This window comes from Scophthalmus maximus, chromosome 17 (genome assembly GCF_022379125.1).
Source record: "Scophthalmus maximus strain ysfricsl-2021 chromosome 17, ASM2237912v1, whole genome shotgun sequence".
NCBI classification, from domain to species: Eukaryota; Metazoa; Chordata; class Actinopteri; order Pleuronectiformes; family Scophthalmidae; genus Scophthalmus; species Scophthalmus maximus.
In genome coordinates, this window is record NC_061531.1 from 16,132,948 (window position 1) to 16,147,995 (window position 15,048).

At 44.8% G+C, this 15,048-nt stretch overlaps 1 protein-coding gene across 2 annotated transcripts in view; it reads left to right on the forward strand.

Moving 5' to 3' along the window:
• plcl5 (phospholipase C like 5) overlaps positions 1-15,048 on the forward strand; it is a 65,508-nt gene that overhangs the window by 36,752 nt on the left and 13,708 nt on the right. For both annotated transcript variants that reach the window (XM_035616213.2, XM_035616212.2), the window contains 2 exons: positions 5,493-7,979; positions 13,140-13,343. In XM_035616213.2, coding sequence (XP_035472106.1) covers positions 5,493-7,979; positions 13,140-13,343 — 2,691 coding nt within the window. The remainder of the gene's footprint in view (positions 1-5,492; positions 7,980-13,139; positions 13,344-15,048) is intronic.

The following is a 15,048-nucleotide window of genomic DNA, read 5'->3' on the forward strand; positions in this document are numbered from 1 at the left end:
CCTTTTAGATTTTTTTCTCGCCTATTCACACATGTATGTTCCGTGTTCTGCAAAACTCGTGCTAAGACGCTGCGATGAGTCGCACGGTACGCGGCTGCTGGGGGAATTTAAGCAGCCGCCCACACGAGAGATTACTGTGACAAACGATGACAGGTTCCGACTTCTCTCTTCCCTCTGACTCTCTCTCTCTCTCTCTCTCTCTCCCTCGTCTGCCTTGCTTTATTCTCTCCATCCCTCCCGCGACTCTCCTCTATTTCCAAAATCTGTATTCACTTTGAAGATGCTTTATTGGCATAACAATGCCACACTGCCAAGGCAAAATGTTACTGACATCGTATTTATCTTCATCTCTCCTCTCTGCCTTCTGGCAATATTTATTTTTCAATTTGATTTAATTTGCTTTATTGGTGTTAAGTTTGCAATGCGTCGCCTGCACATCAAAACAAATTAGGTTTACATTAAGCTCATTAAGCATCGCCTCTTTCTCAACTTCTATTCATCTTGCCTTCTATCTTTTTTGAATATACACAGTCTTAGCACGGATCCATTTTTACCTCTTCTCCCTCTCTTTCTTTGGCGTTTTAGGTAGTGGAGTCTTTTAGTGACTGATTGAATGATTTCTGCCCCGAGCCGTGTGTGGCAGAATTCAGATGTCAGTTTGTGTGACCGTCTTGGATGCGGGGAAGGGACGGAGCACTGCAGTGCCTTGGGGTTGTTGGTGGGCAGCCGAGACTTTTGGAGAAGAGGAGGGGGGCGGGGGTGTTCGGATGGTGACCTCCTCCAGATGCCTCATCCTCATGTTGACACGGGGCTCACTGAGCTATGAAGTCATGCAAGGCAAAACCCTTGAGTTCTCAGATTCCGTTTGTCTAGTGCTTCAACACGGAACAGTGTTCAGCTTCTGCCGAAAAGAAAAGAAAAGACAAACACTCTTCCGTGTCTTCACTTGTCAATTTGTTGTTTTTCACAGTGATCACATTACGTACTTCATGCAAAATTGGGAAAAATCTTGTCCTTACTTGTTTGAGAGTAAGGGAGGGGAATAGGACTGATGTATCATGTTACTATCATTGTTTAGAGGGATACAAATCAAGATAGCGGAAATATCTTAACCTGGGCACGATGAATTACTGCTCCATTTTTTAACCCAAAGGATACACTTGACAGTGCAGCTATGATTAAAATCTGAGATGGAGAGATGGAAGAATAACACTTTACCACCAAAACCGAAGTGCGCGTTTCTTAATGGTTCGATTTTTCTCAGTGTTTGTTGTGTCAACGTGTGCATTGATGTGGCTTAGCTGTGACTATCTGTCTGCCAGGATGTTCTGTTTGTGTGTAGACATCGATCCTTTATGATCCCCAAGCACACATGCAGGCAAGGACAACACACACCGCACACACCCACACACTTACACACTATGACTCACATTTTGGAGTGCACGTCATCAAGAGAGGGCCGCGCTCCGCTCTTTTCTGTCTTCGCTCCACATTACCCACGCTCCCCTGTTGCCTTATTCACCGATTCACGTGGCGCACACACAAAGGAATGGCAGTAGTTCTGTGGGCGAGAGCAACCGAGCCGTGCCTCTGACTTACTTTCTGCAGACCAGTTTGAGAGTTTGGGAACATGGCAGGAGGGGCAGGCGGTCCAGCACAGCCGTGACGTGGGGGCGGGATGGTTGGAAGGTTTGGTTTGGATGGGGAGGAAGTGGGTCATGGTAGTGAAAAGAGGCAGCATGTCCCACAGGAAGACCTTCGGGGGGAGAGAGTCATCCTCCATGTGTTCAAAACCAGTTTGAGCAGCTCAGCACTGTCTTTTTCTAGCCCTCAAATGTGGAGCTACAGTAAAACGTTATATATGCCACCACATTAGAAGCCAGAGCAAGACCTTTTCTTGTGCTTCCTGACATGAGAAGAGAGCAGGCAGCCGAGGGAGCCATTGGGGGTTTTTGTCGGGGTGCTTGGGTCACACACACACACACACACACACACACACTACAGATAGATGTTGCAGGCACTATTCTTTCTAATAGCACTGTATTCCAGGACACTTAAGGAACTAGGGGGAGTACAGGAAAGCCAAGTAGACGTTCTGTATGTATATTGCTTTTCGAGATGATATAACCCTTACAATTGGAAATATGGTGATAATAATACAAAGATAGGAAGTCTTTAAAAGTAGCGTGTCCACTCACCTTCAGTTCCATTCGAAAGCGTTAATGTTTTTGCACACTCCCCTCAGTGGGACACTGCAACCTGAGAGCTCATGTTGCAATTAATTGCCTCCCTAGAGTTAAGTCCACAGCTTTTTTATGTTGCCCAGCGTCAGGGTGTGAAGCCAGTGACGGGACAGAGAGCATGTGTGACACGCCGCTGCCCTTCAGAGGATGCTGGGGGCCCAGTCGTCACATCAGCCTGTCCCCCGGGGGCCCCGGCGAGCTTCACCCTTCCACCAGGGAGTGTTTGACCCAGCCCGGAGCGACCCGGCGTCACTACAGGAAAGGGGATGTGGGAGGGTGTGGAGGTTTACCGAAATACCCTCACATCACCGCGGCAACAAGCAGCAACAGGGAGCCGAGCCAGAGGCACTGAAGCACACACACACACACACACACACACACACACACACACACACACACACACACACACAGGAATACTGACATCTCTACCAGGAAAGACCCCAGGGGCTGCAAAACAGTGGTGAGAGAGTGTGACCAAAGTGTGGTTCATAAGGAGAAAAAAAAAAGACAACTGCATGTAGAAAAATATAGGCACAATATTAGTTTTTTTTAAGTCAGTATTGTTAAAAGTAAAAATTTATATGATGATTTGTCCTTATTTATGAACATGTATATGACACAGATATCACTGACCAGCTAAGTAATGAACCTTCTAGGTCACCAGCCTAATGTTTTTACATTTAAATTTCAATATTTTTGGCTCCAGCTCTTCCCAACGCGACCCTTTAAGGATGAAGTGGTGTAGATAATGGGGTGGATGGATGGACGGATTTCAATAGTGTGTGAAATGAGCCCGAGCAAACCCACAGTTTGCCCACTTGCTTTTGATTGAGAGGCAGAGGATAACGGCGTGCTGTTCTTTGCCTGGCTGTCCGGCTAATTGTAACAGCATGTTAATGATGAGACACAAGATTACCCCTCACACACTCTGACCCTCTGTGGCTTCTACTTCCCCAAAGAAGGTCTGGAAACAATCAGACCTGAACGGATTTTCCCCCTTCTTGCCACTGCAGCATCTGCAGAGCTTCCTTCCACAATACCCCAGTCAGTGTTTATGTCCATCTGGTCCAGAGACCAACTGTCTTTTTGATCTGATTGTTTTGGTCCATCTACCTCTTAGTGATTGACAAGTAACCCTGGTTCCTACTTAACCTTCTACCTCTATTAACACATAGTAAACAACTCTTTTGACCAAGGTAGTCCCAGCATCGTCTGAAACGCCAACCATCTGGTGTAAGATCAGTAATGGCACTTAACATAACATTTCCGGAATGTATTTTCGTCCACATTCATCTCCGAAGAATTATGTGTATGTGGATAATGTGATGTGGAAATTATGTTACCCTGTACTTATGTGGAGCGAAAAAGAGATAGAGGTCGTAAAACAAGGAGAAAAAAATGAAGAGCGACGATCACGTCATTTCTAAAGCTTTGCATCAAGTGGTGCTCATTAATTGAGATGAGGTGCCAGGCGTCATCTCCCTCTGACCGTCAGGCGGACGATGGATGGCCCTGGGGTGTTTCACCATGGCTAGTATTGAGCCACGCTCTGGGGCGATCCATCAGACGTGTACAGGCAGTCACTGTCTTGGCGGGAAGACATATTCACTCCTCCATAGCCTTGGGGGCCCTTTGAACTTTACAGCTTTCTCTTTCTTCGAAAGAAGATATTAGGAGATTAGGCGGCTTTGGTTACATTTATTTGATATTAGAGGTGTTGCAATCAAACATCACCCCTGACATGTCACCATGGTAATACTTGTAGTTCACAAAGGGAATTTGTCTTGTACCCCGAATTTCAACAAAGACGGTCTCAAGGGCTTTGTGCTTAAAGTCTTTTATGTGTAACTGTAATTTGTGAAACGGTTTAGGTTTCATTTTATTGTAGAGGTTTCTTTGTGGTATGCGTTCAACATGCCCATTTTCCAAGCCCTAAACCAGGTCATCTGCATTCATGCTATCTAGCTAACCACAGTCTTGTGTGGAAACAAGGCAGCACGATCTTTCTGTCTCTCAGCCAGCTATGCTCAAAGACCTAAAAGCTGCAAAAGTTCAGCAATGTCATGGCAGGTGTTGTTTGAAGCATCTGTTTTACTACTTTCACCAGTATGGCCCTTGACTGGGTTGGTGTATAGAGACAAGTCTCCTCAGAGCTACAACACACATTGCAATGACCTCGGAGTCGGCTGCCAAGCAATGTATGTTGTCCACATGAGGTTGCCCACAGGATGAAATATTTAACCAGCAAATCTCTTTTGCAGTTACAAGGTAACATGAGAGCATTTCTTTTGAGAGAAGAAAACCATTGTGACCTCAGCCAAGATGAGACAGTATCTCCAGTTTTGTACCCTATCATTACAGCAAGCAGTCCTGTTTTTAAAAAGAAACAGGCATCATGCAGTATACTACGATTTGTCTCTTGGGAATACCCCAGAAGTTACCATGCCTTCATGTGAAGTTATGCAATTTTAAATATGAGCAGAATAATTAAACGGGGAGATGTGTATTTTAAATGAGCATGCACTTATCTCTAAGGCCATTGGCCTGTCATGAATATATTAAGGGAAAAAATTGATTGCCTGCACTATTTTAATACTCAAATGTCAACGAAGACACCACATGTTGTCCGTTCACCACATAATAATAAAGTTCATGTATATACCACTTTTTATGACAATGTTAGAGAGCTTAACAAAAGAAAAAATTAAAACCAATCTATACCAACATTAAAACATCCAGCATATAAAAGTAGGGTAGATAAAAACTGTAAAAAAAAATAAAAAAAAAAAAACAACAACAAAGGAACAGGAAAAATTAACTTTGGTTTGACATTTATAAAAAGTTTTTTTCTTCTTTTTTTGTTCCTGATTTTGCAAGACTCACATCCTCAGGCAGGGAGCGACAGAGGTGAGGATTTTTGAGAGCCAAAGCTCGATCACATTTGATCTTTAGACTTAAGAACAGAAGGCCCCTGTCTGAGGTCACATGGATACATACTGGCTTGTAAGAGAGCAGCAGTTCACAAACACAGTATGTCAGTAGTCAGTGCAGAGAAGATAAAATAGCTTGTGTTTAGATGTTGGATTTTGCTGTTAGGATTCATTGTATATTTAATGTATCTATCTTGCTGTAAAGCTGCTCTGTATTGAAAGGGGTTTTCAATGCTATTTCCAGATTTCAGATAAAGTTGTATCTTATCAAGGACTATTTCTCTACTCTAATCATCCCCCATATTTTTTTTCTTTTCAGGATGTTTCCAAGCAGAGGCAGGTGAGGAAGAAAACGGTTTCCTTCAGCTCAATGCCAAGTGACCGCAAGATCAACAGCACAGCTGCTTGCATGGCCTTCATGATGGAGGGCTGTGAGATGAAGAAGGTGCGCTCCAATTCACGTATGTACAACCGATACTTCCTGCTGGACCCAGACATGCACTGGCTTCGCTGGGAGCCATCCAAGAAGGATTCAGAGAAGGCCAAACTGGAGATCAAGAGCATCAAGGAGGTTCGTTTGGGAAAGAAAACTCCTATTCTGCGCAGCAATGGTCTCTCAGATCAGTTCCCTGATGAATGCGCCTTCTCAATCATCTATGGGGACAACTATGAGTCTTTAGACCTGGTAGCAAGTACAGCAGATGTCGTCAGCTCCTGGGTGATGGGCCTGAGGTATCTAGTGTCTTATGGCCGGCACACTGTGGACATGATGGAGCCCAGCCAACCGAGTCTACGAACATCGTGGATTGGCTCGGTGTTTGACCTAGCAGACATGGAAAAGGAAGGACACATAGATATGTTTAGGGCCACCCAGATAATCAAGGGGCTCAATCCTGGAATGAAAGAGTCCAGGATAGAGCTGAAGTTCAAGGAACTCCAGAAAGCTAAAGACCAATACGGAGAGGCAATAAACATGGACACCTTTGTGGAGGCTTACTGTGAGCTCTGCACACGGCCAGAGATTTTCTTCCTACTGGTGCAGTTCTCCAGTAACAAGGAGTATTTAGACAGTAAAGATCTGATGCTGTTCGTTGAGGTGGAGCAAGGTGTGGAAGGTGTAACGGAGGACATGTGCAGGGAAATTGTACATAAATTTGAGCCATCCTCCGAAGGCAGGGAAAGGAGCTACCTCTCCATTGATGGCTTTACACACTACCTCCTCTCCTCCGAATGCCACATCTTTGACCCCCAGCACAAACGTGTGTGCCAGGATATGACCCAGCCTCTGTCCCACTACTACATCAACTCCTCACATAATGCCTCCCTCCTAGAAGACCATTTCTGGGGTTCGTCAGACATCAGCAGCTACATCCGAGCTCTGAGGATGGGCTGTCGCAGCATTGAGGTCATTGTATGGGATGGCCCTGATAATGAACCAGTGGTGTACGTAGGTAGCTCTGTAGCCTCACAGCTAGCTTTCTCTAAGGTCCTGGACATTATAAACCAATATGCTTTTGAGAGCTCTGAGTATCCCCTGATTCTCTGCCTGGTGACCCACGGCTGCATCCCCCAGCAGAGGGTCATGGCACAGCACCTGAAAAAGATCCTCGGCGATAAGCTGTATGTTGAACCCCCCAACAAGGAGGAAAACTACTTACCCTCCCCTGAGAAACTCAAAGGTAAAATTCTCCTCAAGGGCAAGAGGCTACCGCCTAGCTGCACTGATGCTGAGGGCGATGTGACGGATGAGGAGGAGGGTCTGGAATTGTCCCGAAGACTAGGGTGTGATGAGAAGGACCAGCTAAATGGCATGGTCTACAAGAGACTCAGACTGTGCAGGGAGCTCTCTGATCTTGTGTCTCTCTGCAAGTCTGTCCAGTTTAAGGACTTTGAGATCTGCAAACGGGACCAAAAATACTGGGAGATTTGCTCCTTTAATGAGGTGGATGCAAACAGGTTTGCCAATGAGTTCCCAGAAGAGTTTGTCTGTTATAACAAGCGCTTTCTCTCCAGGGTATATCCCACACCTATGAGAATTGATGCCAGCAACATGAACCCCCAGGATTTCTGGAAGTGTGGCTGCCAGATTGTGGCCATGAACTACCAGACCCCAGGCTTGATGATGGATCTTAACCTTGGTTGGTTTAGGCAGAATGGCAACTGTGGGTATGTGTTGCGACCAGCCATCATGAGAGAGGAGGTGTCCTATTTCAGTGCCAATGCCAGGGACTCCCTGCCTGGCGTGTCTGCCCAGCTTCTTCACATCAAGCTCATCAGTGGGCAGAATCTGCCCAAGCCTCGTGGCTCTGCTGCTAAGGGTGATGTGGTGGAGCCCTACATATATGTGGAGATCCATGGCATCCCAGCTGACTGTGCTGAGCAAAGAACCAAGACTGTGTCCCAGAATGGTGACAACCCTATTTTTGATGAGAGTTTTGAATTCCAGATAAACTTACCAGAACTCGCAGTACTGCGCTTTGTGGTGCTGGATGACGACTACATTGGAGACGAGTTCATCGGCCAGTACACCATCCCATTTGAGTGCCTACAGCCAGGCTACAGACATGTCCCTCTACAGTCTCTTACAGGAGAGTTCCTACCTAACACCACCCTGTTTGTCCATGTAGCCATCACCAACAGGCGAGGTGGAGGAAAGGCACACAAGAGGGGTCTGTCTGTCAGGAAGGGTAGGAAGGCCCGGGAGTACACCACCACCAAGACAACAGGGATCAAAGTAGTCGACGAGCTCTTCAGAGCATCCACCCAGCCTCTCAGGGAGGCCACAGACCTCAGAGAGAATGTGCAGGTAAGGAACTAAATGCTTAAAGTATTCATGAATGAACAGACACAAAACCATTGCTTGGATTTCTTGTGTCAAACTGGGTTATGAGGAGTATGAGTTTTGTGTGAACCTCTCGTGTTTTGAATCCCTCTATTGCTTTCTAATGATGGGCTTTATGTTTGGATAACTGGTCTGCTTCTAGACACATTTGTGCATTAAAACATTGACATGAACATTAAAATGAATGCCCTTGATCAGTCTTTGATTAGTGTATTTGTGGATTCAAAAGTTTAATGAAATGATTTGAATCATATTACTAGAATGTTGCTGATCATGCATATAAAAAAGACTACAGGTCTTAATAAGTGTCACAAAAGACATTTCTCTCTGTGTTAGTTACAATTCATAAGAGCTCTTTTGGAAAGTATTCACATCCCCTCAAGGTTATGTGTGCATTTAGTTTGAAGTTAAAACGTAAAAAACATAGAAGCCACCACATAAAACTCATGTTAAGTAAGTGTTTCTGTATGTACTCCTCTCGCTTGCTGTTAGGGGATGTGGATAGGGGGCTTGTCACTAATGATGCTGTATTAATGTTGTAGAAGAGAGCAGCAATAAAGTGACATTGCTGTACAATTATGAGGTTTATGAATAGTGTAATCATTAATGAGGGACAATTACTGCTCAGGGGAGATGACTGGGTTGCTAGGCACTTATTGCACTACTTTAAAACTCTAGATGAAGATCAGTAACCATGGAGTATATTTGGTGGCATAGCAGTATCAGACATCTTTCAGTGCACTTTATTGTTTTGTTAGTGATGACTGGAGGGTGTGATGCAAAGTTTTTTCTCATTTTCTCACCCCTACAAATTACAACACGGCGGGAGCCAGTGGGCCTTTTACACATTTTTCATGTTTGGTTGTCAGTTTAGACTGGCAAGCTTATTCTTGTTTTCACAATAAAACTAATCTTGCTGAAAGTGAACTGTTGACATGACAGATCAGTGATGCTCTGCCTACTGAGGGGAAATTGTGTTGTGTTAAATGGAAAATAAGAAAAAAAACACGTTTTATTATATTTTCGTAAAATGTACGTAAATCTGTTTTGACAATCAAATCAACAAACAAGCTTATTTACCCATTTGATTATTTACTTTACTCAATCCTCTCAGAAAACATTGCAAATTACATAATTGCTAGTGTGTAGTTTAAAAGCTTTTAAAATGAAAACATTTAAAGAATAATACTGAAATGTCAAGAAATCACTTAACACAGTAGAGCAGATGTACTCACTCATTAATTTAACAAAAAATAATTCAATTTTTTTTTAAATGTTTTAATAAGGGATTTGAATATGCCTGTGGTAATTAATAACAATCTGACTATGTTCGTATTAACCTGATGTCTCACCAGTAACCTGGAGTCATATGAATGCTTGAAGAATGTGGGCTTGACAAATTCGAATATGTAATGTTGATGTTTCATATGAGTGGACATCGGGTTAAACACACTCAGAAGCTACAAGTAAAACTCTCCCTTTTTATTTATCTTGGTCATAAATACCAAGGTCTGTCCATCTGTCTTCAGTGAGTGGTAATGGCAGCGCAAACAAAGGACCAGACCAAACATCTGAGCAGAGATGTGATCAGAGATCCTCTGGCATGTTGTCACGCATTATTCAGTTGTGTACATAGCGGAATATTTTCCTCTCCAAGACCCCGATATAGAGGGAGGAAAAAGTTTGTTCTGAAGATGAAATTTATTTATCTAATTTGAGAGGTATAACATTATACGGGAACATTTCATGAATAATAAATTAAATATGTCTCATTGTGAAGTCAGACTAGTAAATCTGACACAAACTAACCAAATACATCCTAACTTTTTTTTTAAACTCGTCAACTAACTCTTATCACAGACATGTCACAGCCGACATGGGTTTTAGAATATTATATGTTGACCTTCATGAAAAATATCAGTAGGTGGACAGATGATTGAATTTGAATTTTTTTTTAAATACGTGATCAAACAGCAGCGATGCCAAGCCACACCATCCTCGGGTTTGAAATGGAAATTTTTCTTTTTGAAATGAAGAAATCAAAGTTGAAGGTGTAAATGAAGGCAGTGAAATATAGGTGGAATAAGGCCTTTGCCAACCATCTCCCAAAAAACGGATGGTTGTGAAAGCGCTGTAAATGCTAGTTGTGTGGAGCCGGGTGCCAAGGATCTGGTGGGTAGCAACACGACCTTTGGTCAACCAGACTAGAAGCTCCACTCACCCTGAACTGAAGCCAAAGGTAGATGTTAAAATGAGAGCGGAGCATCATTTGTACCTTTAGCCTCCAAAAACCTAGATTTCATGGCATACAACCTCAGCCATGAAAGCAGTGAGTGTACACACACACACACACACACACTTTAGATGTCGCCGTCGAAAGCATAATTTCACCTCACCAAGCTATTTAAAGATTCCTTTTATCCTCGGACAGCAAAGCATCCAGGTGGCCCGCTTTGAATGATAACAGGAGGAGAAGTCTTTTTGACTATTAAACAGACTGAGGAAATCCATGAACACTGAATAGTGGGCCCGATATGACAATTTGCCATAATTCATATGTGGATGTGGACAGCAAATCATTTTTTTCTGCACAAGAGAGAGACTTGAATAAAGTCCTTGGCCAGAGTTCTGCTGCCCATGAACCTTCATACTGTAAAGTCTTGATAGAGCTGGCGGAGAGCTGCCCGCCTGGGATTTTTTCCTTTTATTTGCTGAAATGTGTGTGCGCCATCACGGGCCATTCACCACCTCTCAATGCTGTAGAAAGAGGAGGAGGAAGAGGGGGAGAGAGAGAGAGATACACAGATAGAGGCAGAAGGAGAGAGAGAGAGAGAGAGAGAGAGCAGCAAAAAGAAACAAAAGCAGTGTTGTAAGCGAACACAGCGCTCTCATTTGGGAATGTTGGAAGGGGAGTAAAGTGGGGGAAGGGAGTAATTAAAAACACAAGCCTCCCATTGGCTTTTGTACCGCCACGCCTGGGAAACAGTATGGCTTTTGATTGCACAAAAACATTCACGCATGCGGTCCCTTTACACACATGCGTGCAATTACACAAAGCATAATGAACGCTAATAACTTTAGTTCCGACCACACTGAGACACAAACACATACATGCTCATAATTCACCGAGGCACGGTCACACACACCGGTGGGGGTGTTAATCTGCTGCCCCGCTTCCACCGTTGTCCTCCTCCGCGGCCCCGAGAGGTGTTCACTGTAGCTGAGGTTCAGCATACAGATGCCGACCGAATCCCCCCCCGGCCACCCTCTCGCTCCACAGGAAGGTCAGGCCCCCGTGGTGACACCACATCCTCTCAGGTAGAGGGTGCTGGTGGTGGGGGAGGAGGGATTTTCCTGCAGGCCTGGAGGTCTGGCCCGGGGGATGCGGCTGGTTCCCACACTGCACAGTGTGTGGGCTGATTCCAAAATACCAACAATAGCTCTCTCTCTTTTTATTTTTGAACCCACTCCTGTTCTGTCCCTAGTTTCCCCTTCACCTCTTCTTCTCCCTCGTGCTCTCTTACCTGATCCCCCCCCCCGGTTGTGTTTCCTCATCATCGCCCTCACTGTCCTTGCAGTTCTTGCTCGGCCCAGATTTCTCTTTTGCTCTGCTGTTCTCTCTCTTTCACCGTCCCCTTCCTCTCCTCCCACCTCGCTCGCTCGCGCTTGTCTTCTTAACCGAGCTAAATGATGGGGTGCTGTGTGGGAAAACCAGCTTAAGTTCCCACGCTGGCAGAATAAAGAAAACGCCGCGAGAGACGGTTGCCCAGTTGCCCGGAGCAGCAGACTTTGAACCCAGAGCGCAGGAACTCGGCTCCGCTCGGCTTGTGTTGGGCTGGGAGAAAGGCTGGAGTCGTAGAGCCGTAGAGAGGGGAAGCGAGGCTGGCGGCATGCTACGGATTTAATTGAGTTAAAGATGACAAAGTGCTGTTGAGCACGGCGCTGCCAACAAATGACAGTAGACGCATTACTTTAGGTCCTGCAGGTCAAACGGCCATGCCATTGTAGATGGGGTTGTGGTCGGATGCAGATAGAAGAAATGGTGAAATTTGGGAGGAAAGACTTTAGAATGTCAATTAATTTCATCTTGTTACTTGGCAGTGAGGACAGAAATCTGACTGGACTGCAGTAAATAGAAGATATAAGACATCATTCAATTTTTTTTTTAACTTGTCACAAATTTGACTGGAAACCAGTTGTGTAACGCTGGCAGTTCCCTTCCCTGCCCTGCTTACACGCACACACACACTACATCATGTGGAGAGGAGCAGCTAACCTCGTAACTGACTGAGACACTCACCTCCTCCTCATGACCTTTTCATAATTATTACTGTGTTACATATTTTATCTGTTCCTCATGTGTCACTTCCATCCATCCATTTGTCATTACATTTAACCGTCATCGGTCATTCCACCTTTCTTTCACTTCTTCACATTGTTTGTGAAGCATCTTATAAGGGTTATTTTGATAAGAACACTATGAATAAAAGGATATTATAATTATTTTTGCTGTTAAAACAAGATCAAATAAACCATCTGGCATGTCGAGATAGAGATTTTATCATTTATTCAGCAGCAGAGCTAAAATATTCAGTGGTCCGGGTAGAAAGAGGAACGGGGGGGATTTGTAGCAATCGCGAAAAGGTAAATACAGAGATTAAGGGTAGAAAAAAGGCATTAACGAAAAGGTGAGGAAAGAGAAGGAGAAAGTAAGAAAGAGAAGGATGAGAGGCTGAGTGTATTCTGCACCTCCAGGTTGTTGCCCAGACTTACATTATGGGAAACAGTTTTTTTAACCAATTTTACTGTTGCCAAGAGAAACACTCACTGCCATCTTATCTTGTTTCTGGTCTGAAGGGAATATTGTGAGCCCTCCGATTAAATCTCCTCACTCATGGTCCCAATATTTGTCATTCAATAAGGGACCACGATCATTTCATTTGCCAAGTACAATAACTCTACAAGAACGTTCCTCAGTTTTTTCCTTGAAACCGAGACAGAATGTAGTGACAGCTTACAGGTTCAGAGTAAAAGGACAAAGGGACACCACATGTGGAACATTTACATCAATTGATTCATTTGTTCTGAGATACATTTTTTCATGTGTGTCTGTTTTCTTCCCAGAATGCCATGGTGTCCTTCAAGGAGCTGTGTGGCTTGAACCCCGCGGCCAACATGAAGCAGTGTATCCTCACCGTGTCCTCCTGGCTGATGAACAGTGAGCGGTCGCTGAGGGTGACGGTGGACCTGAGCGAGACCTACCCCACCATGGAGGCTCAGGGTCCCGTGCCTGAGCTGCTGCGCAAAGTGCTCAACGCCTACGACATGGTAAATGACCCGCACGCCCATGCGCAGGAAAGAGGCGGACGCACCAGCATGTGACGTTTACACAAATGTTCATACTACAGGGGAACCTGAATGTTTTTGTGGATAAATCTAAATTTATGCAGAATTTGAACCATTACTTAAAGTCTAAGTAGATTCAGTACACAGCCTGTCGCGGCTGGAGAGGAACCAAGTGCAGACACAGGCAGGCTGGTGCAATGAAGTCACTTAAATAGAATAAATGATGAGGAGCGGGCTAACAAGCAGACGAGGAGACAAGGGCGCAGGCAGGCAGGTAACAGACAACAGACACAAAGGAAGCCAGGTAAAAGTCTGCAGCATGAAGAGCATGAAGGGAAACAAAATGTGTCATTAGCGAATCGGGGAAATGAGAAACGGCTCCGTCGACTGGGAATGGCAAGCAGGTGAGTAGGTGGGTTCTGGGAACAGGAAGAAAGTCGGGGGGGGGGGACATCTGTTGCGTGGGCGAAGCATGACAGAAGAAAGACGGCCAACACAAACAGGGCTGCGACGGGAATCATGACACTCGCATACATTTTGCACATGTTAGATGAATGTTGTGCTGCAGTTCCTTTGAGACACTGACACTCTTATCGCGGTGAGCAACATCTCACCAGATCTCTACTTCAGGTAAGGATTTTAAAAAAGCACTCGGGCATTCCAGGATGATACCAGAGGCCGTCCCTCGATGCCGTGATAAGCACTTCCTGCTCCGACCAGATTTTCATAGGTGCTGCGCTTACAAAAAAAGAAATGAAGGGGGAAAAAAAAAAACAGATTGTCATCTGGCTCCCTCGCCTTAATGGTAGATTGTTTAACATTTGATTCGCTGGACGTGTTTTTTTAAGGCGTTTGAACGCGACTCAAACCACACATTTGACCAGTCAGGTTGTCAAGCCGCAGCTACTCATTGTATAATCTCACATGTCCTCCTCCATCCTGCCTCCTCTCCTGCAAGAACACTGCATTGTTTCCGCCACTTGACATTGGCGCGGCCCAAAAGGGGGCTTGGAGGACTCTGTCTGTAATTAGTTATCACCCGCTGTTTCATACTCCCCTCCTCCTCCTCCTCCTCCTCCCCCTTTGTGAGGCTTGGTGGGAGCTGCTGGAGTGGGTCATAAGCGAGGAACACGGAAGGTTGTGGCGTCAGCTCCGCTCCTTCTGCTGACACCCACAGACCACAAAAAACGCTTTCTGGGGACAAGTTGCACACACACCGGAATCTCAAATGTTAGAGATTGTAGAAATTAGACCATCCATTCAAAACAACCCCATACCCCCCCCCCCCAAAATCTTCCATGTCTTCCATGTCTTCCATGTGACCTTATTGATAAGGATTTAAAAAGGACACCACAAAAATGACAAAACATGCAACTAAATATTTACAAGAAACAGGTCTTGATACTTTCCCCAGTCTGTTTATTTCCACGGCACATGATAATATTCCTGTATCATGCGATGTGTCAGAGGTTTGTAGTACAGTAATAGTAGGTGATATTGGAGTTAATAAATTTAAGTATGTACATTAACATTAACGGTCTTTTCCCGAAGGCTTGGCAATCGTCAGCGTTTGCTTTTCCAAAGACGAGCTCGTTTGGCACATCCCCCGACTCAAGAACAGTATGTGTGCGTGCGTGGATATAAAATCTCGTAACCTTGAAGGAACATGGCCTCCAACACCGGGACA